The 25,364-nt window shown below is 50.6% G+C and overlaps 1 protein-coding gene across 2 annotated transcripts in view; it reads right to left on the bottom strand.

Annotated features, from left to right (window-relative positions):
• Fstl4 (follistatin like 4) overlaps positions 1-24,572 on the bottom strand; it is a 398,369-nt gene extending 373,797 nt beyond the window's left edge. For both annotated transcript variants that reach the window (XM_055602883.1, XM_055602884.1), the window contains exons 1-2: positions 24,424-24,572; positions 15,199-15,337 (exon numbers count right to left, since the gene is read on the bottom strand). In XM_055602883.1, coding sequence (XP_055458858.1) covers positions 15,199-15,327 — 129 coding nt within the window. In that variant the 5' untranslated portion in view covers positions 15,328-15,337; positions 24,424-24,572. The remainder of the gene's footprint in view (positions 1-15,198; positions 15,338-24,423) is intronic.
• Positions 24,573-25,364: the final 792 nt, after the last annotated feature.

The raw sequence follows: 25,364 nt of genomic DNA, 5'->3' as shown, positions 1-25,364 counted from the left end.
GGATGCCCTCTAGGGACCATCCAATAGATGACATAACAGCACCAACTCTTCAACAGGACACACTCATCTGCCATCAACAAGCTCAAGATGGTGCTTAGGACAACCTGTGCCTAGAAAATTAAAAGGAAGCAGGATGAGCAGGGAAGAGTGTCCTCAGGCTTCTGTTCTTGTTTTGGTACATGGGGTGAGAGGTCACTTTTATATAGACCTGACATAGATACAGATTGCTTCAAAGTCCTGGCAAGTGGAGGTTGGATGGAACTGGCTGGAGCCTGTGAGAGAGTGAGCTAGCAGGGAGAGGGTGACTGCAGACCACGGCTAGGCAAGAGTAGTGTCTGCCCAGGCAGGAGAAAGCCAGACACATCTAAAGTGGCTGATGTCTTAGGGCAAGATTATGTTCTTTCCTGGGGCGGGGGAGGGGGGTTCTAACCAGAAACCACCATCTTGCTCAGAAACAAGTCTCCTCCCACATGTCCTCCTTGGCCACTGTCCCCTCCAACCTTCTGGACATCTCCTCCACCTATTCTTTCTTCCTTTTCATTTTGAGATAGGTACTCACATAGCCCAGGCTGGCTTCCAATACACTATATAATCACAGATGACCTTGAACTGCTGAGCTTCCTGCTTCCACCCCCGGAGGGCTAGAATCACAGGTGTGCATCACCATGCCAGGTTGATGCATCGCTTGGGATTGAAGCTGGGACTTCTGAAGTGCTGGGCAGGCACTGTTTTCCTGAGGGATAGCCCCAGTTCTCACTTCCTTGGGTCTTTCCTGTTTCCCCAGTGACTCTCTCCAGGACAGCGGCTCTCAGCAGGGTCTCTCGGCAGAGCTCCTGGTGAGTTTCCTAAGCATTTGGTTTGCTCATTCCTTCATAATAGCATGTTCATTCTCTCTCTGCCGTCCCCAGAGAGAGAGCGGTACCAGGACAGCCACAGCCACAGTCTCCAGGCAGATCATAACCTCACGCAGAGCTGGGCAACCAACAAACAAGACAACCCAGAGACAAACCACCCTGTGATGAGAAGCGCCGTGCTTTGGTGGGGGCACTAGCCAGTCACGTGGCCTGGGTGGGTAGGTGGGCGGGTGGAGGACTGTTTCAGACAAGCTAGTCAAGGAGGTCTTCAGATCAGGACAGTGCTTGCAAGAAAGTTGATGCCATCCAAGTGTCACCTGCATTTGCTCCTGGACTGCTCTCTTTCTCCTCCTGCCCACTGGGCCAGCTTCCCTCTCCAGGACCTTCTCTCCCTCTGGTCCTGTGTTTATGGTCCCCAGACCTTGCTGTCAGGTGGAGGGAGCGGAGGACACGTGGCATTCAAAGTTAAGAGCCAGCAACGGGTCCTAGAATTGGCAGTGAACTGTTTCCAACTAGCTGAGCCCCTCCTCATGTCTCCCCTCCTACATCCCGAGGAAGACTGACTCCCATCATGCCCCGGGAACCTCTGCATCATGTGTCTTCTATCCAGACTTGGTGGGCTTGGATTGTTGTCTGAATAAATCACTGGGGCGGGCTCCCTTGGGTTTCTGCCTAGGCTCAGGAAAAGAACCCCCCTCCCAAGCTTTGAATAGAAAGCACTTTCACTGCACCGCCCTAACACTTATATTAGAAAGTGGAACTTAAAGTTGTTTAAATTAAATGAGTCATATTTAATTAAAAAGCCTTTAAGGCACAATAAGGCTTTTTCAATTTTCTTTCATAATAGAGTCCAAAGGAAGAAAAGCACCAGGGGTCAACACAGCTGGACTGATATTTGCTTAGAACCTCGCCCATCTGGGAACATGGACGGCCTCCTCTCTGTCCTCTCTCAGAGCCCACGCGGCGTTCTCTGCAGATGCCAGCGTCCTCACCTGAGGACGGCGGTGCTGCTAAGAGGCTTTTGAGGACACAGAAGGCTGCACAGAGCACACAGGGACGGCAATCCGCTAACATGTGCCTGTTAGGGAGTCAGCCATAAGTCACCCACACATCCCCAGCGAGGACCTCGTACTTGAGGCTAATGCATCAGAGCTCTCTCCCATCCCAAATAGCCTGAATCAAACCTTCTCCGACAGGCATCCGTCAAAAGGCGCAGTGCGCAATGCAGAGGGAAGTGGGCATTTTGTCTTCTCTCATAGCTAACGTCACAATTCCCAAACAGGTAACAACTCAGATAGCCCTAGGCATACCCAAGTACTGTGCGTCCCGTACCTAGCCTAGCAGCCAGCCTGAAAGAGGTGCCCACCAGTGTCGCTGGGCCTCTGGGGTACCGAAGAACTGTTATGTTGTTGCAGGCAGTAGTCAGTGGCTGGGAGGAACAAGGCAGAGAAAGGCTTCGTCAGTTGGAACGGCATAAATATGAAACACCCACACTGACCAGAGCTGTTCTTATCCCAGGCCAGTGTGCCATCTATGACCTACTCACCTTCCGTGAACCCGCTTGCTCGTTTGCTTCAGCCCATATGCATGCTAGGATTCCTTCCCCTTGGTGTTGTGGGTGTGGGTCCTGGGCCCCGTATGAGCCTTGGGTATCTCTGGCTGCCCTCAGGGTGGTCTTCCCCGTTGTCACTCCAGGCAGCTCTGACCACTCACTATCCTTCAGTCACCCTCATGAGGTGGGGATAGTCTGACGGGGCTTCTATCCCGTTATCCCATCTTGGACAAGCCTTACGCCCAGTGTGTCTGGGTGATTCCTGCTCCCACCTCCAGGGAGAAGACCAGGGTCCACACAGGAGCACCTCAATGAAGAGGATCCTCTAGGCGGATCCTCCCCACAGGGGTTCTTTCACAGAGGAGCTGATCCACTTGGGGCTGCTTCGTACTGGAGCTAATGCTTAGGGCATCTCCATAATGAAAGAGCTCTCCAATGCAGAGGCTCCCACGTGCAGGGGACCCCCCTAAAAGGTCTCCCACATACAGGGGCTCCCACACAAGTGGGCTAATCCACATAGGGCTGCTTCACATGCTGGTCTCCACCCCCAGGCTCCCCTACACTGGGGCACCTCCATGTGGGAGCTAATCAACACAAGGGCTAAGTCACATAGGACTTCCCCCACAGCAGGACCTGCTCCCCCATGCAGACTTGCCCGTGACTTATCTCAAAACCTCTCTTTTCTCTCTCCAGCGGCCCATGAAAAAGGCAGCCAGCACCAGCACTTTCCTACAAGGGGTCCTGACCCACCAATGCCTTTATCTGGCAGTCAGCAGCTTGGTTGCTGAGGCTGGGAATCTTCCCTCCCCAAGGTCAATGCTGCAGGGGCTCCCTGCTAAAAGGGAGACTGTCACAGTCATTCTCCAGGGAGTTCTCAAGGCCGAGTCTCTAAAGCAGAATTAGGTACCTGCACACCCTCGCACAGAGCCCTTCCCCAAAGCTGATGCCTTCCCTGCAGACAGTGATGGCCAGATCAGGCTACATTAAGGCAAGCTACTAAGTCCCTACAGGTGTCTTGAAGAGACTCAAACACACAGCCAAGGGGAAGTTCATTCTCTGGGTTTCCATAGTACATGTCTGATAGACCCATGCCCCTCTTGGGAAAAGATAACAGAAAGAGGTGGGGGAGGTATGGCAGGAATGTGGTTGTATGAGTGTGTGTGTGTGTGTGTGTGTGTGTGTGTGTGTATGTATGTGTGGGGGGGTATTTGTGTGTGTGTGTGTATTGGAGAAAGTGAAGAGGCTGTGCCCAGGCTGGCCCTGGGAGACTCTCTTGAACTCTTCCTGCTCCCAGGAAGCAGGGTGCCTTCTCTGTTTTCTTTGGCCTGAGGCTCAGTGTCATCAGAGGGGGCCTTCCTCATGTCGTAAACGCGTGCCTCAAGGAAATGCAGGTAGCATCTGGCCGCACAAGCTGGGCAGTCAGAAAGCCAGGTGCAAACGCTGCTCCAAGGCTGAGAGGCCAGACTCCAACAGCTCACACCAGCCCTCAGTCTCAGCTACCAGGCGTGTAAAAGAGTAAGCCAGACAGGAGACCTTGGCTAGCCTTTCTGAGAAGCCTGTGAAGTGGTGCGCGCAGAGCTTTGACCAGACAGAGGCTGTTGCTTAATGCTGTTATCCTCAGCTCTGGAACTAGAGGGATTCCATGGTAGGAATCGGAATTCCCTTCAGCAATCGCCCCCTTCCCCCTTCGAGAGGTCACATGCTCGTTATCCCAGTCTGAAGATGCCCCTGCTTCTCTTCCTCTCAATCCTGGCTCCACAGCTATTAAACGTTTCAGCAGAAAAGGAGTCTGGGGCAACCGAGGTGCCCTGTGTCTGTTTGGGAGCAGAGCTGAGCCGGGGAGCTGGGGAAGCATCCATGGCTTGTCTGGCCTACTTACCCCAAACCACCTCAGTCTCCAGGCTGCTCCTGGAGCCAGTAAGGTGTTAGCTCACCAAGAAAATGTGTATGATTAAGTCACAGCTCCCTGCCCTGCGGTCTTCTCTTACCAACAACAAACTCCAACTACATTTCAAAGCTGCTGCTCTGAGCCTCCACCTGAAGCTACAGAATTCGTGACCACAAGACCACACTAAACCCTGATGCTTGCTCCTTTTTAGTTGGCTCTGTAGGGAGGATGTGGACACAAGTGGTCTTGTCTTTTTTGTGTTTCTGGAATAGAAGTCCTGAGACTGGGTACCACGAAATGAGCAGACATGTCTCAGCTCCCTGTTATGGAGGCTGGCTGGCTGCAAAGAATGGCCTTAACACATTACCCCACGGTGAACGTGGAAGCAGCGGAGACCAAACTCAAAGACACATGAGGATCCCCCATTACCCAACCCTCCTCTTGTACCCCATTTCCTAACACTGGCATTGGGGTTGAAGTTCCCAAAAACTGTATGGAGAAACACACTCAAACCTTAGCACAGGCCTTGGAAGTGGGAGGAGGGGCGGGGTCAGTGATGAGGGGCAGAATGGAGAGCTCAGCTCTGCAGAACAGCCATGTTTGCAAGAGCTCCTTTTTCTCTGACGCTTTTTCAGATGCCCAACGCTGGCTCCCCAGGCGCCATGTGATCTCTCCCAGCCTCCACCAGAGCTGTCCCATCTTACACTTTGCCCCTGAACACTACCTCACATGTCAGGACTTTCACACTGGCCATCGAAGCTGGGTTAGGGCCACTGTTTCACCAGGCTCACCCCCATGAGTTTCTTACCCAAAGATCTAATCATACAAAGCATAACTGGAGTGAGACAGACCGTAGCCCAGGGCTGGAAGCCCACGTGCCAGCAGAGACAAGCCACAGCCTCTCACGACACAGTAAGGCAGCACAACAGGCTTCCTGGCTTTGTGGAAAGGCTCGTCTGCAGAGGGGACAAGCAGGATGAGAGAGAGCTGGAGGGTAGAAATGGTTCGACTCAGAAGGGAGAGGAGAAATAGGCTGCCACTCACCAACGCGCTCAGCCCCGTGGGTATCTCCTGCTGTTCGGTCTAGAGAACAGCACCTGGTCATCTGCCACCCAGCCATCTAATCAGGTAACCATGTTCCTGGCCACCAACAGGTCCCTCATGGACCACTTGGACAACAGTCTCCCTTGTCTACCTGTCGGATGTCTTTTTCCTCTTTTTCCAGCAGGTGTGTATGATCATAATTCATGGCTGATCAACATTGCTAACCCAGCTCCCAACTCCACATAGAGGCCCCCACTTCCCCGAGGGTCCTTTGCAAGCCCCACCAGGTCCAGAATCTGTGTGCCACTCCACACGCCTCTCACTAAACTCTTCCGGTTCTGAATCAGGCTCCAGGCCTGAGGGCAGGGGTGGGTCCTGAACATTCTGTTTTCTCCTTTCTCTTAAACCCACTCCCCACAATGAGCTCTCGGCCTAGGGGTGGGGACAGGAGCTTCCTGTACAGCACAGCTCATGACTAGTTTTACTTCTGATACAGCAGCAGCCCCTCCAAAGGGCTAAGCTTTGAATTCTAATACACATTTTCCTTTAGAATGTATAATGGGTTACAGGTTAACCAGCCCCAGTCTACATGGCCTTAGAGGTCCAGATGTTCCTCAGTGGATGAATAGATACAGAAATTGTAGTACATCTACACAATGGAATATTGCTCAGCGATAAAAAATAAGGAAATCATGAAATTTGCAGGTAAATGGTGGGATCTGGAAAAAATCATCCTGAGTGAGCTATCCCAGAAGCAGAAAGATGCACAGGGTATATACTCACTCATATAGAAATATAATATAGGATAAACCTACTAAAATCTGTACACTTAAAGAAACTAATCAAGAGGGAGGACTCTTGCTAAAATGCTCAAATCCTATCCAGAAGGGCAAAGAGGATGGGCATCAGAAGAAGGAGAAAAGAGGGAACAAGTCAGGAGCCTGACACAGCGGACCTCTGAAAGGCTCTGCCCTGCAGACTGTCAATGCAGATGCTGAGACTTATGGGCAACCTTTGGGCAGAGTGCAGGGAATCTTAGGAAAGAAATGGGAAACAGTAAGATCTGGAGAAGACAGGAACTTCACAAGGAGAGCAACAGAACCAAAAAAATCTGAGCACAGGGGTCTTCCCTGAGACTGATACTCCCACCAAGGATTATGCATGGAGATAACCTAAGACCCCTGCACAGATGTAGCCCATGGCAGTTCAGTATCCAAGTGGGTTCCATTGTAATAGGAACAGGGACTGTCTCTGACATGAACTGATTGGCCTGCTCTTTAATTACCACCCCCTGAGAGGGAAGCAGCATTACCAGGCCACAGAAGAAGACAATGCAGCCACTCCTGATGAGACCTAATTGACTAGGATCAGAAGGAAGGAAAAGAAGACCTCCCCTATCAGTGGACTTGGGGAGGGGCATGCAAGCAGAGGGTGGAGGAAGGGAGGGATTGGGATGGGAGGAGGGAGGAAACCACAGGGGGATACAAAGTGAATAAAGTATAATTAATAAAGAATTTTAAAAAAAGAATATATAATGAGTTGCAGGTTAACCTGCCCCAGTCTACATGGCCTTAGAGGTGTTTCATTCCTAAGAAGCCACTATCTACAACCACTTGGGCCAGGAGACCCTTGGTCCAGGGTCAGCTGCAGGATGTGATGTACATTATGATAGTTTGGAGCACTGGGGAATAATGGTTGGTGCTGCAGCAGCCCAAGCAAGATGGAGCAGAATGGTAAGGAGTAGCCGTTCCTTCCCCCCAGCCCACAGTTCCCCGCGTGGAGGTAGGAGTCACAGCGCCAATGAGGACACAGCCGGAGGATGTCTCAGCGGGATGCAGTGAGGGGTGCGGTGCGGGTGGACAAGCTGTGGGGTAGGAGAGCAGGGATGCTGGGATTTGAAGCACCCCGGATGCATGCAGCGCCATGGGCACCCTACGCAGGTGGCACTCAATAGCTGCCAGCTTCCTCCAACCCCTCTCCTCCCACCCTCAAGTATCCGGAGCAGCTGAGCCATGGGCCCAAACCAACTTACAACAGTAGGCCATCCCACACCACCTGTGTCCTGGAGAGGGGACCTGTGTGGCCTGAGGGAAAGCATCCCATCTTGGGAACTGGGTTAGGGACACAGGAGGCACCAACTACTTCCTCCTTTATTACTCCATAAATAAACCTAATTTTCTTTAGGCTAAAGTTGAGCATTTAATTTAGTCATTACATCTTTTCTATGCTAGAAAGAATCATTAACATAGTTGCTTAATTCTGTCTGTGAACTCAGACTCCCTTCGGCAACAGCCATTTACTCCCTCCCCCACATTGCAATAAGCCTCAAGCTCTTGGGATGGAGTCAGAATTCCCATTCGGCTGAGCTTAGCACAAGGTGGGCGCACACTGCCGCTCTCAGAGACCTGATGCTTACTTAGATTTAAAGCACGAGGTATCCCTAGCCGGCTAGAAAAGCCCAGGGCTTGTACAGAGCCTGTGGGAGATCAGCCTGGAAGTTCTTCGTAACAGAAAGACGTAACATACCCCACACCGCGCATGTGGCAGAGAAGCCCATTCTTTAGAGTCGCGTGCTGATGTGAAGACGCCAGCTTGTGTGCCAGCCAAACAGAAGAGAGCAGAGGAGAATAAGAGGAACCAGGGGGCATATCTCAGCGGGTGATGTGTCTCAGTGGGAGACCACCTGCCTAGCATGCAGATGGCCCCTGTATCTGTGGAAAGGCTTAAGTAGGCAGACATGGTGGCATCAGAGGCAGGAGGATAGCCACAAGTTTGAGGCTGGCCTGCCCTACCCTGCCTGGAATGGATGTTCCAAATGCAGCTTCATCAGAACCATAGAACACAAGGTCTTTTCTTCAGGGAAAGTTTTCGATCATGGTTTTAAACATCAGGAAAAAAAAATAGGAAGAGAGTTCTGCTTCCTTTAAATAGAGAAGCAAGCTTTAAAGGACAAACTTTAACCCAGATTGCCCTGGCATTGAAGAAGGCCACCGCTCCAGGCCTATTGGTGTACAACCGTAATCTCAGCACTGAAAAGATGGAGGCAGGAAGGACTTGACTTCAGAGTCAGTCTGGGCTGCAGAGCAAGACCATAATAAAGAAATAAAGTTCTAGCACTTGGGAGGCAGAAGCCAGTGGGTTTCTGTGAGTTCAAGGCTATATAGTGAGACCTTGTCTCAAAAACATAAAATAAAAAAGGAACTAAGTTAGTCCTGGTGCTGTGACTCTCAGAGCTGCCACATTTGGCTCATGTGGCATAGGGGATCGTATCCAAGACCTCATTCATCCTAATCAAGCATACATTCTACCAGTGAACTAGCTCCCCAGACTGGGAGGAGAGATACGGTCACTATTTTGTATCTTCCTGGCAAAAGACAGCACACCAAGGTCCAGAGAGATGAGGCAAAGCAGTAGACGACAGACAGCAACCACTTTGAGCATCTCCCATTCAGTACCAACATGCTGACTCCCTCTGTGATTTCCTTAAATGTCTCCCATTCAGAAAACAGGGCCTGCTTCATGCTCTATTGGAGGACTCCATTTCTAGAGCTGTATCCTGTACTTCTTGTGGTTAGCGGCAGGACAAGGCCTAGAAGAAGCCTCATAGCAGAGACCACAGCAATGGAGGAAAAAGGACAAATGCTCAGCCTTGGCAGTGTGTCACTCATGGGGGTTCTTAGAGTCAGCCTGGCACCAACATACTTTTTCTGAATGGGAAGCCAGAGCGATAACCCAAGAGTCACAGAGGATAAATCAAGTTGACAGTTGGGGCTTGGCAAAGTTGACGATACAGCTTGCCCAAAAGATGGAAACCGCAGCCCTGTTTACAGTGCATGGCCCAATGTCCCAATGACAAGGGTGTGGCGCCTCCTAGAGAGGCATAGATTATTTAGCTGCAAAGGCAAAAAGAGCTGGATACATAAATTAAGAGGAAGAAAAATAATGGCTTTCTGTGAATTCATAAATGCTCATTTTCCTGGGTCACAGAACTTTTCAAGGCCAATTAAAACTCTGTCGGTCATGATGTCAAAATGCTAAAGGGGACACGGTCTGCCCACAGAGAGGGTGGGCTTGCTGGGAGGGAAGATATGAGAGCAGAGGAGGCGGTGTGTAGCCCCTGTCCAAGGATAAAGTAAACCCCAAACAGTGTCAGGCCAGATGTGGCGGTCTCTAAACAGCTGTGGACACAGAGAGGGGCAGGACAGCCATGTGGGTACTCAGTGGTGGGTAGGTCTGGGGACATATTGGGGACAGGGTTGTGACCACCTTCTGCATCTGTCTTCGTTTTCTATCTTGCTGCTAAGATAAAAGACTGTGGCAAAAAGCAACCCGGGGGACACAGGGCTTGTTTTAGCTCACAGTTCAAGGACCAGCCCGTCAAGGCTGGGGGAAAGCAAGGCAGCAGGAGCGATAGCAGTTGCCATGTGACTTTGGAAGTTAGAAGAAAACAGTGCAGGCATGCAGGCAGCCGCTCAGCTTGCTTTCTCACGCTTATGAAGTCCCCTGCCCAGGGAATGGTCTGAGCCACAATTAAGAGGAATCTTCCCATATCAATTAACATAACCAAAATAATCCCCCACAGGCCTGCCCAGAGGCCTGTCTCCCAAGAGATTCTGGGCTCTCTCAAGTTGGCAGTTAACACTAGCCATCACAACAGCTACTGAGAACAGCCCCCCACGGGACTTAAAATCACCAACAGACCAGACAGCTAGGAGTCCTGCTAGAACCATCCTTCTCACACGTGTGTGCGTGCGTGGAAGGAGTGGTGGCAACTCCCCCACCCCCACGCTTTTCTGCCCAGCATCCGCTGAAATGGAAAGTGCCTGCATCCCGGGAACCTGTGAAAAACACAGATGCAGGACCCAGGCAGACCTGAACTGTTTGAAGCACATAGACGCTCAGGAGGGCCTGGGGTGGGCACCGTTCACATTAACTCTGCAAGTGGGGACATACCCAGGAGGGTTGGCTACATCTGTGGCCCACTCCTGTAGAAAAAGGAAGGGGCCAGCCAGTCAGTGTAGAATAAGAGCTTTTGAGTCTGTCTTAGTTGGGGTTTTATTGCCGTGAAGAGACGTCATGACCGTGGCAACTCTTATAAACTCTTATGTGTAATTGGGGCTGGCTTACAGCCTCAGAGAGTTAGTCCATCATCTTCATGGCGAGGAGCACAGTAGCGTGCAGTTAGACACGTAGAAGCTGAAGAAGGAGCTGAGAGTTCTACTGATCTGTAGGCAGCGGAAGGGGACTGTCTCACAGAGTGTAACTTGAACATATGAGACTTCAAAGCCCACCTCCACAGTGACACACTTCCTTCAACAAGGCCACACCTACTCCAACAAGGCCACACCTCCCTATAGGCCAAGCACTCACACACATGCGTCTATGGGGACCATTCCTATTCAAACCACCACAGAATCTGACCCCTGGGGTAGGCTGGAGTCAACTAATTTCATCTTTCATTTGTTCCTCAGAGACTTTCCTTTGACAGAGTTTTGCTAAGGCTGAGAACGTGGGTTTTACCTCTAAGCCCTGGGGTACAATGTTAAAGGGACCTGTCCTATTTTGCATGTATAGTTATATGGTATATGTTAACACAGCATCAAACCAGGTAAAGTAAGAGAACGATGCAGATGGCTGCAGGCGGGTTCCCTGTCCTCCACCAGTTAGATCAGACACTCGCGCTAGGACTCAGCACCCAGCTCTCACTGAGGGAGTCCACAAATGCCCCTCCTGTAAGAACAGGGCAGTCCTCTGGGAGCTGTTGTTAACATCACTCTTCATGCTCTTCTGACGTTTCAGTTGCCCATCACATGAAATCCTTCCCTGAAATGCGTGGAACCAAAAAGGGCTTGCATGTTGGATTTGCGAGAATTTGGGAATATTTGCACCCATATGACAAAGTCTTTGAAGCATGAAACCCAAGTCAAAACAGGAAAGGTATTTATTTCCTATACATATAGCCTGCAGGAAAATGTAAAGATTTATTGTATTCTCTATCATATGCGTGTGTGTGTGTGTGTGTGTGTGTGTGCGCGCGCGTGTGCTCATGAGGGCAGCAATTTTATCCAATACTGTCAGCATGCCTGCCTTTTTTTATTTTATTTTTTCCTTTTCTTAATTGCAGCCTGTCATAGGAAGTCAGGTGTGGCTTCTTCTGCTTGTGGAGCCACACTGGCCCTTAACTGACCTGTCATGTTGGAGTTCAGGTTTTGGGGGCAGGGGTGGTGACCGGCTCACTTGGGCCAGGATATAAGGTGGGGAAGGGGGGTAAATGCTATAATAATTTAAGATTCCAATGAATTCTATTTTAGAATTACTTCTTTTAAATCCGGAATGCTATTGGCATTCCAGGCCACATTTTGCGCCTCAGCTGTTAGAAGAGGCACACCCTTCAGCTGCATGCCACGCCCACATCTGTGGAACAGCAAACTCCTGGAAGCTATTTCCACTGTAGTCTTTGTGCAAGATGCAATAGTTTGCTAACATTCACATAGGTCCTAATTGTTTGTGTTTGTACATGTGTGTGAACATACATGCACACACACAAACACAGGCACACATGTATACACAAAAACTCTACTGGCTTGCATCCTTCCCAGAAATAAGAGCACCTGAGGAAGATTCCAGAAGATTTCAATACAGCTCGGACAATGAGTTAAGAATATACGATTAGCTAAACAGTTCAAAGAAGAAACTGCCCAGAAGCCATGAGCCTCAAGGGCAACCTTGATACCAATCACTAACATGTAAACCCAGGCCAGGTGGTGGTGGTAGCTCTCAGGAGGCAGAGGTAGGCGGATCTCTGAGTCTGAGGCCAGCCTGGCCTACAGAGTGAGTTCTGGGACAGCCAGGGCTACACAGAGAAAGCCGGATTTGAAAAACAAAAACAACAACAAAGTAAGCACAAGTGAACTGAAAGGTGCTCCCAGCTGAGAGGCAACACTATCTACTGTCTCAAAATGCAGAGAACTGTATGCAGGCAAAAAGGCCTCCCTCCTGGTGGTCTAGTCCGAACTTTGGAAGAACCAGGGTGATCTCATGACAGATATTGGATTTTACATCAAGCTTTGATTGACAACAATCTAAGATAAAACAAAACAAAACAAAACAAAAAAACTAAGCCTCCATTTTGCTCATAAAATTAATAAAACACGGAGAGGAAGAGAAAGACGAATAAAAGATTGGTTTCACCTACATGTAAAATAAAGGCATGTAAGTTGAAAAAATAAATAAATAAAAGGAGGACCAAGAAGGGGCTGGAAAAATGGTTAAGAGACTTGCTGCTGTTGCAGAGGACCTGGGTTCAGTTCCCAGCACCTATTATCAAGAGATTTATACCACCAGGAACTCCAGCTCCAGTGATCTGATGCCTTCTGGCCTCTATGGGCCAGCTTGCAGGTGAGACACATAATTTTTCTCTCTCCCTCCCTTCCTCCCTCTCTTTCTCTCTCTCTCACACACACATACAATGAACAACTCAATCTTCGCTTAAAAGACTTAAGTCTTCAGAGGTCGAGCCTGTCTGTGATCAACAGTGGCCCAAGAAGGTTCTAGAGAAGGAGCAAGAACCAGGGCCTAGGTTAAGCGGCAGTTCTCAACCTTCCTAACACTGTGACCCTTTAACACAGTTCCTCGTGTTGTGGCAACCTTCCAGCATAGATTTTGTTGCTTTGTAACTGTAATTTTGCTGTTATGATTATGAGTCATAATAGAAATATCTGTGTTTTCTGATGGTCTTAGGCCACCCCGTGGGGAAATGGTCGCCACACACAGGTTAGGAATTGCTGGGTTAGAGGAAGGGCGGAATGGGACATGTATTAAGAAAGGATGGCGTGGGCTGGGAAGATGGCTCAGTAGCCAAGAACGCTTGCTGTGCAGGCCTCCTCGGAACACCTGGGGCCTCGCTGGCCAGCTAGCCCAGTTGAAAGTCAGCAACCTCCAAGCAAAACTGACCGGAAGCCACCCTCAGTTTCCTCAGACTCGGCCCATTCACAGCATGACCACCTCGTTAATCACAGCTCGGAGCAGGCTTAAAGAATTAAGGCACAACAGAAAATAAAGCCGCAGCTGAGAGGTATGACCAAAGGCCTGCTTGTACCTGCCTCCAGGAGACTGCAGTCATCTCCTCCTTCCTGAAGCAGCCAGTGACTTTCTTGGACTTGGGAGAAACAGCTGGAACTGGGGGCGATGTGTGTGTGTGCGCACGGTATGTGTGTGTAGGGGGGGGAGGTGACATTTAACCCCAAGCAAAAGGGAAGCCTTCCTTCCTCCAGTGCGCACCTCCTTCTCTCCCGTGGTCACACGAAGCCCTGGTGTTAAGTGGTCACATAGGGAGGCTCTGGGTGATGTTAACTTCCCTTCCATTTCCCACCAGCCAAATCCCACTTTAATTGGCTTGTCTCTTAATTGAAATAAGTGATCCGCTGAAAATGGCCAAGGAGCCCCCCTCCCCCTTTCAGGAAAGCAAACTACCCATAAGGCCTGCCTGTTTGCTTTGCTATTCAATATTCAAGGATGGATCTGTAGAACTTAAGTGATGGTATTCCCCTTGGGATAGAGTATAAACATGAAGCCTTTCCTGCATGGGAAACGTGACTCTCACCAACCCAGCCGCCGCCGCCGCCGTTAGACTCCTTCAAAGCGACGTTAAGGTGTGTCCTTCACACATTTAGACAGGAGCAGTGGTTCTTCCGCTTAATTGTCGGCTCGAGACAAAAGCACACTGCACCAACTTCAGCAGGAGACGTGTGCATTAAATTACTTCCGAAACTCCCCGAGGAATATGGCTTGCAGGTTTGGGATCGCATGACAATTAAGCAATAACGAAAGGGAACTCGGTGCCATTTGATCAAATAATGTGCTAATCCTAACACACACCTCGTGTCCCTTTATCCACTCTCCCGGAATGTTGACTCTTTCCGGTTAAGTCTGACTTCTCCTTCCCCAGCAAAGGGACACAGAGGTACAGAGAAAGGAGCCTGGCGGTGTGCATCAGTGTAAGACAATGGAAGGGAGGTTGCCTGGGAAGGCCCTGATAAGGGCTCAGCTTCTCAGAGCAAAGAGAAAAATCCCGGGGGGGTTTCAGGGAAGGGGCTTCTCACTTTTCAAAGTTCGGCGCCCTACTCGAGGCATTTTCTAAAGATAACCTACATTCCATACGCACCCCAAATTCATGAGGCCACAATCCAAATTCGCTGAGCCTGCTCCCTTGGGCAGGGCCAGGGTGTAAGATACTTAAGACCAGAGATCACTAAGCAATTGGCAGTACATCCAGGCCCTCGGGGGAGGTTTCTGAGAGTAAGTTTTCCAAGCTCTTTAGAAGTATTTATATACACCTAGCATGCCATTAATCATTCTTATCTGTTCATTAAAGCTGTCTCCCTCAGGACCTCGGCTCGCCAATCCTTTCTCAGCTTGGTTCTCTTTCTTTTTTTTCTTTTTCTTTTCTTTCTTTCTTCTTTTTTTAAATCTATATACCCGAAGTGTGGCCTGTTTCTTTTTAAGACATATTTTGTCATTAAAATACTTCACCAGTTCATGTGGGTGTGCCCCCATTAGTCTGAATTTGTGGAGTCTTACTAAATACACAGGAAGACCAGTCCTAGGAAGGTCTTTGTGGAAAGCTGAACGCGCAGTGAAAAAGCCCGGTTTGGGGGCTGAGCTTCCACTGTTGAGAGGTTTTGGAGCCACAGCCCACCTGTGACAATGCTTGTTGCCTCCTCCTCTCCCCTACCAAAAAGGGAATGCAGTTTGACTTTACACTGTGTTCTGATTGACCTGAAAGTGGGACAGAAATCAAGCGCTGGAGCGCAGAAGACCACTCTGTATGAGAAGTTACGTCAGCAGTTCCGGGACCATACCTCTGCCTGTGGCGACTCTCCCAGAACCACATCCGGGCTTCTGCCGGCTCCTTGGTCCATCCATCCTAGCACAGCTGGCAGGGAAACCCCAAGCAGAGCAAGGTGTGGCCAGAAGCCTCCCGGCTTCATTTTGTCCAGTCTGTTGAGAAAACGACAAAGGCTCGGTGAGGAAAGCAGGAGGAAGTCACAGCAAGTCACTCGGGAGTTCATGCACATACAGAATCAGGTTAAGCTAAGGGGCCAGGCAGATGGCCGGGTTCGGGACCCACACAAAAATCTGGGCATGGCAGTTTGTATCTGTAATTCCAGTGCTGGGGAGGGGGAGAAAAGCAAACCCCAGAGACTCAATGGCCCCTCTAATTGCCTAACTGGTGAGCAGGAGCCAATGAGAAAAACTCTTTCTCTCTCAAAAAAAAAAAAAAGACTATGGATGGCTGGCGAGGAACCACACCTAACGCTGAATTTGGCTTCCATATGCACACGAAACTACACATGTGATGTGTGCAGACACACCAAAGAACCATGTTAATGTAAGCATAACACACAGTGCAAACTTTTCTGTCTCACTTAGGAGAAGTTACATGACTTCGGAGCCTCAGTTTACCATCTCTAGAATGGGGACTGGATTATGGGCCTCCATGGGGAGCTGGCTCCAGGCACACAGTAGGACTCTGCAAATGTAAGCCGTTAGATAGTATCCCACTTGAAATGCCACCAACCACCACATCTGTAAGGACGGCCAGGGTGAGTCGGCTGAGTCACAGCTACTGGGCCCATCCGTGCCTCAGTTTCCTGAGAAAGCACTTGGGCCTATTCACACGAAGCCTAGGAAGTGCTGGTGAGGACCTGGAGAGGTGACCCAGCAAGTAAGGACACTTGCTGCTAAGCCAGACTACCTAAGTTTGATCTCCCAACACTGACTTCTGCAAGATGCCTCACGGTGGCATGCATACCCCGCCCCCACAAACATGTAATAAATAAATAAACAAACACATTTAAGGGAACGTTGCTAAGGAATAACGTTAAGGGTTTGGCCAGCTCCTCTGGATCCTACACCTCGGTGTACAAAATGATGAGCTTCAAAACAGCATCATAAGGTCTAGTCTTTTCACTTTCTCAGCGGAATCTAAGCAGCCCATACCAGTGACACCCCATAACCCGGAAGTTGTTTCCTAGAGTAAAAACAAAGGGGCAATTCAAGGGGACCAGAAAGTTAAGACCTGCATGGAGGGGACACTGAGGCACAGGTGTGAGCCATGCTTAAGAGACCTCAGGTACTAAAGCTCTGTGCTTATGGAGTGAGGACAGTAGCTTCACTTTAAAATTATTTTGTATTTAGGGGTGTGTGTGTGTGTGTGTGTGTGTGCGTGTGTGTGTGCTTGTTGCGGGGGGGGCGATATGTTGGAGGTCAGAGGACAACTTGCAGCAGTTATTTCTTTCTTTCTACCACATGGATCCTGGGGATCAAAAGCAGGTCACCAGGCTTGGTGGCAGGTGCCTTTACCGCCTGAGCCATCTCGCTGGCCCACCTGCTTGCTTTTTTTTTTATGGTATTTACCTGCAGGCTCTCCATGCTACCTCTTGACCTTGCCCACAGGGATAGAGACACACAGGCCTCTTTAGAGGCCAGCACCCCAGATGAGCTGGTCTGGGGACTGGGTGACAGCTGGCGTCTGCTCTGAGACACCGTGTAGCTTGAAGAGTCCCATCCTTCTGCTCAAGTCGACAACGTTGGGCAACTCCCGCCCTGGACCTCAGCCTTTTCAACTGTGGGTCACAACCTCAAAGGGCCTTAGGTGGTTTTTCCTTTTGGGGGGAGGGGGTTAGGGAGTAAAACTTGGGTAACGGTAGAAATGTAGTAAACAGTGACATACAGGACCAACAATTGATTAAAAAGCAAATGCAAAATGAATCCAAGGGGTCTCTGGCGATGCTCACCCGTGTCCCGTCTTACCACCCCATGGCAGCCTTGGCTCTGAGCACACTTTGGCTTTGCCTCACACATGTCATGTGACCCAACATACTATAGCTGAACGCTGCCTGCAACACCTTGGCTCAGATCCACGACTACTGCGGGCTCTGAACCACAGGGTTTCACAGAGCACACCAAGTTTTCTGCTCTTCCGGAAACATAATGATTTGATTATAGCGGGCAGAATCTCTTAATATTTTTCTACCATCATTTCTCAGCATGTAAGTATCAAATGAGAACATATATTTGGATGGTATTGTGTAAGAATGTTTGATTTTTAAAATTGCTATTTGAGTTGCTGGCTGGAATTTCATAAAACTTGCTAAATGAATTTTGGCTCCGGAGCAGGACAGAATTTCCAACCGTTTCCGAAATGGTCCCGAACACCCTTCTGCCATTTTGTACTGTGTATTTATGTGACAGTGTTCAACACTGACAATTATAAAATCAAAATATTAATCAGATCCAAGAGACACCAAAGATGCTCTTCCCCCTGCGGTATCGAACACACACCAAAACTCAATTTCTTATGCACATCCATTTCACGAGAATGCAAATTTTACGCTTATCTTCGACAAATAGTAAAAAGTGCGTGTGTACTAAAGAATCGTTTTAAAGCAAATTTCTTGGGGGCTGGAGACGAGGCACAGTGATTAGGAGGAGCGTGTGCACTCTCTCAGAGGAACCGGTTTGATCCCCATTTCTCACGTCAGCCTCTTCACAATCACCCGGACGTCAGGCTCCATGGAGCTCCAGGGTGAGCTGATGCCTCTGGCCTGGGGTGGAGTGGCAGGCGAATGCTCTCTAGTCCACACACACATAAACCTTTATAAGCGAAAGTCTTTAAGATTTACTGCCAGTGACACCTGATTTGTATACCTAGTTTATGTGAGAGGAGGAAGGGATCAGTGCAGAAACAGTTTAAGAATCTCTGGCCTCGACGAGAGACAAAGGCTGTCACCTCGGTCACTAGCGGCCGTGGCTACCAGACAGAGCCACTTGTGCCTCATTCCGGGTTCCTCTGGCTGCGTCTCCATGTGTGAGACAGAAAGGCCAATGGGCAGAAAAGGCCGACTAACTGATGGGACACCACATGCTGGCTTATGAAGTGACAAGGTCAGCAGAGACTCCCATTTCTCTGATTCGTTCCTCGGCCACTCATTTTTTTGACATCTGCCGGCAAAGCTAAGCTCCCGGGGAAGCAGTCCAGGCGGTCGGTAGCTACCACCACCGTGTCGCCATCTCCGTACCTGACATGCATTTGGCATAGCGTGGCTTTGGCTGCTATAGAAACACAATGATTTGATTTAGGCGTGTGTATGTGTGTGTGTGAGAGAGGGGGGGGGAGAGGCCTGTGACATGAACCAGCAGCTGCCTGACTCTGCACAATCCAGATTAGTAGTTAGGCGAGCCGATGTCGAAATTACTAAACTCTTACCTGAACCACACCCGCCACGCCTGAGAAAATCAACAGTGCTCTGTAGTGCCAATAGAGTCAGGCACCGCATCATAGCAGCCATTATTGTTTGAACAGGGCCTCAGAGGGATGAGGCGGTGGGACAAGAAGAGACTATTTCCCACAATGCAATCATTCGGTTTTGTTCTGAAAATTAATAGGGCAACTCCATATTTTCCATGAATTATCCTCTTTTGAACCTGGAGCCGTGTTCAAGAGACTGCAGATGGCAGCTGCTGGACTTTCGCATATTTTAAGGGCTAACTATAGTAACTCGAGCTAGAATGAGGAAGACTGCTTTCTATTCTTTAAAATTTGCTGATACTCATTTGGCCAACAAATAATGCTTGTGAGGTAAGAGCCTATATTTAAAGGTCTACGTATTCCCGTTATCATGCCTCCTTACCCACACCCACTAAAAAGAGAGAGATAATCAAAATCTGCCCTGCTTAATGTGCAGATGTCAACTCCTTGAATTATGAAATATGCAACCCACAAAAATCTAACGCTTTACTTTCAGTTTGCTTAGTAATCTAAGACCAATTATGTCTGGTGTTATATTATTAATGGATAGTATCAAAATAAAATCCATTCATTTCAATTACTGTCTTGGCAAGCACCATGTAGCTTCGTCTAAGGAGCGGGGCCAGAGGGTGAACATTAAGCCGGCTGGATTCTGAGAGGTGTTTCAGGACATCCCAACCCCAGTGCCAGCCCTGCTAGCTAGAGCTGCTAGCGCTCTTTATTCAGTTTGCATTGAGAGTCCCCATTAAGATGGTATTTGAAGACAGGGAGACATGCGAGCCAGACCAACTGCTGAAATAAGCCTACACAGCTTCTTTACAAAATGCAGCTCAGTTTGGCCACCGCCAGTTGATTTCATTTACAGTGTGGATACGTCTTGGATGTCACTTTATACAAAGGGTGATTGACAATTCATTACATCTAGAGCGGCAACAGCCTAAAAATTTTCAACTTGAGTTTTATGACAATTCAGTCAATAAAAAGAAAAATTAATATTGGGTCTAAATCAATTTTGATGATGTGTCTAATAGTCAAATAGAGAGTCTCTATTTGGTTACCACTCACATAGCAATTACTGTGTCAGGTACTATTCCATCTGCTTTTCAGGAATTCACTCAGAATCCCCACCTCACTCCATGCAGAAAGCAATCCCTCCCTCCCCATCTGATGACAGAGAAGACAGGGTCACAGGAGGGTAAGTGCCCTGCCAAAGCTACGTGGCATGTAAGTCACCAGGTGGGTGGTTCTGTTACATCCTGCCCTTCAGTATGTCCCCACCCTCGCCAACATTTAATCTTGGCAGGCAGTTCTTCATTCGACAGAGCTGATATACACAAAGTGAACTGGGATGCCCTGAACCCTGAAACCCTTCCTGCCCCTGAGAGATACCCAGAGCCAGCCTCCTTTGCTTGTCAAGGTTGTAACCATGGCAAGGGGAACAAGCCAAGCTGCCACCCTTCTGTAGCTGATCCCAGGCTAGGTGCAGCTTGGCACACCCTCCAAGAGAAATCACGCAGATTTCTGGGAGGCAAGGAAGGATGCTCCTCTAACTCCAGAGAACACCAGTCACTCTGAGGAAGTCAAGCCATTACTGAATTCATTGAAGCTCCAATTTAAGTAGCCTTGCTGGCTTTTGGTAAGAATTCCTCCATCACAGATCTGGGGGTGAGCTATGCATGAGGGCACAGGGTTGGTCTATGAACCTAGGCCACCTCTGAGATTATACTTCATTCACTGTATGTCTCACTCAATGCTGGCCAGATCCCAAGCCCTGAGTAAGGCTCGGCCAGGACAGAGTCCCTGAGGCCTCCTATAAAGAGCTGAGATAGTCTTATCTTCCAAACAACTCAGGGCATCAATCGGTTGGCAGATTAAGCGCCTTAGTTTGAAGAGAGGCACCCTTTCCCCTGGTCCTTCTGGTCCTCAACATTCTCCCATGACCAGGAGAACTAGCTCCTGTCATCCTGCCTACTACAGATTTAGGAAGTCATTGATGGTCTGGAATCAAGCCACTGCAGAAACCTAGTCTCTAACCCAAGACCCCACCTCCTGGACACCTGTCTGCCTTCTTATGCTCAAGTCTGCATTCTGTCCTAGATCATGTTTGTGCTTGTCAGTGCTGCCGCCTCTCCGTGCAAACCCCAGGACCCTGGCAGTGTAAAACAGGCTGTGTCTGTGCTCTTTCTGAACTTACGATGCCAGCGTTATGACAAAGTAGGATGATGTAACATCACAAATGCCATGTTGCTTTTTGAAGAAAGTTGAAAAGCCATGACTAAAACCATAAGTTATTACGGAAAGCCTAAAACTAGCGTGAATTCATTTTTTAAAAAAGTCTGCCCTCATCCCAAGACCACACACCAACATGTATATCATTTACTGTGCAGGGGCGGTGGTCAGAGTCTTCCACAGGTGCTGATGGGCTTAAGATTAGTCTTGTCTATTCCTGTGACCGACTCTTTCAGGATGAGTGGGAACTTGGGCCGCCGGGGACACTGCTCATCAGCTCTCTTTCTCTCTTGACCTCTTTTCCAGAACATGGGAACATTACCAGGCCAGTCACTATGGATTAGTCACACGCAAATGGCTTAGAAATTATAAGGATGACTTGGTGGAGCCTCAAAGAGAGCAATCAGGTCTGGGGCCCTGGAGGCACCTGCATCTGCTTGAGACGAGTGAGTTAGACTGTATTTTACACCACGCTCTGTTGACGGTCAACAAAGAGACATCGAATGGGGGACCCCAGAGTCCTCCCGGTCTCTTCTGTGTCTCTACCCAATGTTGGGGAGAGGAGGCACATACCAAGCCCATCCTGAAACAGGGGCTACATTATAATTTCTGCCGAAAGATTTAGACTCTAGATAGCCCAGAGAGCCCCTAAAATACCAACCTAAAGAAGATAAGCACGTAACTGTACCAGGCAAACTTGGTAGCACAACAGAGCCAAGTGGAATTGCATTTTAAGTTTTCCTTACATTTATTTAATTGCTGTGTGTGCTGTTGGTGTGTGTGTGTGTGTGTAAAAGTCAGAGAACAGAGTCTGTTCTCTCTTTCCACATGTGGATCTTGGGGCTCAAACTCAGGCCATCAGCAAGCACCTTTAACCACTGAGCCATCTCACCAGCCCTAAGTTGCATTTTCTATTAACTATGCACTCTCTCTCTATTTCCCAGCAATTAATGAACTGGATACCTAAATTATTCCATGTGCAATGCATGAATTGATGACATTCATCTTGGAACTGAAGTTTTGTACATTCACCTTATGGCTTCTCATCAGCCCTGTCCATCCAACCTTCAGATAACTCCTCTTAAATATGTCCTTTTTATCTGCTGGTTTTCCACAATAGTTGATGTTCCCTGCCTTAGGGTTATGCATTACGAGGCAACACACCTCAGGAGAGAGGCTTTCTTGAAGTACCTAATTTCATTTGGAAGAATAACGGTAAGTTCACATAAGCAACACGAGAGGGCGGGTCCTGCAGAGAATGGACACCTCTGGAGACAGGGTGCACACTCGGGGGAAGGTTTGTGAAATCTCAGCTATTCAATGCCAGTCCCTGGAACAGACCATTAAGTCAAACAGACCATAACCACATGAGGTCACAGTAAAGAAATAGGTCCTGCAAGTCCTTAGCAGAGGGAAAAGCATGCTGAGTGACCCAGCCTCTTCCTCCTCTGCTCACCTGCTGAGCAGTCAGAGAAATCAAAGTCCTGACTGCCCAGTTCAGCAAGCTGCTCCCTCTCTGGGAGGGAGAAAGAAAGAGCCTTTCTGGAATTAACAAAAACTGGTGACCTCAGAATTCTAAGAGGGAAAATAAAGCCACTGGGACAACATTATTAGGAAAGTTAACCCCTCTTATCCAACAGACTCTTTCCAATGGACCTTTGGTTCGGGCTGTGCGGTCTTTCTTAGAAGAGGGAGGTGTTGGTTCCCATGCTGGAAGAAAGCAAGCGTGGTCTTCTCAGGCAACTGCAACAGGAAGTGACCAGGTTCTGCAGGGCAGAGGGGTTCAACAGTTTGCTGGAGAGGTGCTGGGGCTCTGATGCCCACAGAAGCCCTATTCTTTTCGCTGCCCATTTGCTTTCCACACCAGTGTCCATACCAGAACCTGTCCTCAGACTCAGGAACTAGAGCAGACACTGGCCGGTACCAGGGATGAGAACAGACTGTTAAAATTCTCCCCTGCTTCACCAGTGGCTGGTGGGTGGGAAAATAACTTGGGGGCTTTCTGGAACAGTCCGGATGTCTTCTTCATGCCCCCCTTTCCTCCTTAGGAAATGGGGAGGGGTTTGCAGTGCGTGTTTTCGGCTTTTACCCCATTTCTGTATAAGGTGCATTATAAGGGGGTGGATTTGGGCACCTCCTGGGCCGGGGCGGGGGGTGGGGGGTGGGAGGGTGTATCTGATACAATTCTTGGCGCACAGGCTTGCAACAGATTTCTTAACACAACGGACTAAAGCTACTGGCTCTGTTTCCCCCTCTCGGAAACCTCGGTGGAAGCGACACCTAGAGGGAAGCGGAGGGGAGACCGCTGAAGCGCTATTCATCAGTGTCAGGGGACAGTTATCTGGAGGGAAGTCCTCCGGGCAGTGCGAGGCGGACCAGCTCCGGGAGAAAATGCAGGCCTAGTCGGGGATCCAGACGAGGGACCTCTGAGCAGACCAACGCACAGCACAGATGCTGGCCAAATTCAAGAGCTCTACCGACTGTCCTCAGTCCGTTTCTTCCCTCGCAAGAGTTTCAGGACACGGAGTCCTCAGGTGGCAGGCATGGGGGAAGCCGAGTGGGACATGGCTGTGTCAGTTACAGGGTGCTCAAAGCCTCGTGCTGCAGTGGCACCCAAACTCTGGGCAACCATGCGCCCGAAGAGCAGCACTCTGCCTGCGCTCTCCCCTCTGAAACTTGGAAACGGTCTCTCTTCTTTCCGTGGGGCAAGGGGTCGGGGCCAGCTCACTCAACACAACCACAACCGCTCTTAGCACCAAGTCCCCCAACCTGAATGTCCCCGGAACGAACTGCCCCCCAGACACTTTCCAGTGTCACAGCAGCCGCTCGTGGGCAGCAGCTGTGGCCTCGCACGATGAGAGCCACAAGGTGCCTAGGGCAGGTTTCTGCCCGGACGCCCTCTCCTCGATCTCCCCACACCGAGGACCGCGGGGGTGATGAGGGCCAGGAGAGGCGCAGCTCATCTTTTGGCTGCGACAAGGGGACGCAAGTTTCCCCCACAAAGCGTAGGGGAAGAGAGTGCTGAGGATGGTCCCTACGCGCTCCAGGTTCCAGCCAAGGGCACGGGTCCGAACCAGGGTCTATCGCTCGCCGAGGTTCGCCTGAGGCCGTGCGGGGGTTCAGAACCCAAGAGCGGCGCCTGCAGGGTCTCGGTGCGGATCGCGAGCTTCGGGCTCAGCCGGAGCTGCTCTGCGCGGCGCCCCGCGCGCCCGTAAGGCTGGCTCCGTTCCCCAACGCTGATCCCGGGGTGTCATGCCCAAGGTACAACTCCCCCCCCCCAGCTTTAGCCTCCGGTCTTAGCGCAGCCGGGGTGGCCCTGCAGAGCCCCGGCCCTGAGGTCCCGTGCCCGCGGCCGGGCGCGCAAACTTGGCTCTCCAGCCTTGGGCAGCGAGGACCGGCGGACGCCCGCACCGGGCCCTGCAGCGAGCTGCGGAGCTGCGGGCATCGGGACACCGGGCGGGGAGGAGCGGGACGGGGCCGGCTGGTGGGTGGTGGCGCGTCTCGGACACCCGCCTCTGCTCCCGAGCTGCCGCGACCCGCTTACCTCCGGCGGCCGGGGCCGAGGGGGAAGAGACCAGGTGGCCGGACTCGGCTGGAAGGGAGGGAGCGCCCCGTGGCGGCGACAGCGGCGGCGACCCGGACCCCGTGGCCCCCGGCTGGGTCGTCTTTCGGCGGTCGGCTGGTTCCCCCACCCCGGCGCGCTGGAGACAGGCTTGAGCTCCGGCCCCCCGAACCTCCGCCGCCCGCCGCTGTGCCACCGCTAGCGCGGCTGCCCTATTTCTGCCGCCGGGACCGGAGCCCGTGACGTCACCCTCCGGGCCCCGCCTGCCCAATCGCCGCCACCTGTGCTCGCCGCCCGCCCGCCCGCCAGCCCGAGGGGCAGACCCCGGCCGGCAGGTGGAGAGCAGCCGGGCGCGCACGAGGGGCGCTAGGGTTCCCCGCGCCCTGCAGCACCTGGGCAGGGCGGCGCTCTCCCCCTGGCTCCTGGGAAGCTCAGCAGGTGACAAGCCCCTGTCTCGGTTTCCCTACTCACCTCTCCTCCCCTCTGAGCTCTTTCCTCCACCCCCCCCCCCCCCCCCCCGCCCCCCCCCCCCCCCCCCCAAAGGTTTGTGCTTTGCTCAAAGCGCACGGTTGTTCTCAGTCAGCAGCCATTTCTCGGAAGGCTTAGCCGGTCAGTACACTGCACCAAGAGAGGCGTCCCTGGGGCAAAATTCTTGGGGACGCTCCTCCCTGCCTCGAGAACCAAACTACCTGTGAAAGAGCAAAGTTTTCGTTACTCCCAACTAGAGATGCTTATAAGATTCCCAGGTGACATTTGCCAAGCCTGACCCAGGTGAGCCGGGAACGTGTCCTGTTACTAAAACAAGACATTTTCCCTATCCTGAGGCCAAGACGCTGGCTTCCTGCCCCCCCCCCTCTCTCTCTCTCTCTCTCTCTCTCTCTCTCTCTCTCTCTCTCTCGGCATTTCAGATAAGTTGCAAACGC

Source organism: Psammomys obesus, unplaced genomic scaffold, assembly GCF_907164565.1.
Source record: "Psammomys obesus unplaced genomic scaffold, mPsaObe1.curated_primary_1811, whole genome shotgun sequence".
Lineage (NCBI taxonomy): Eukaryota > Metazoa > Chordata > Mammalia > Rodentia > Muridae > Psammomys > Psammomys obesus.
The sequence above is the reverse complement of the archived record's forward strand: the minus strand, read 5'-3'. Positions and strand labels throughout refer to the sequence as shown.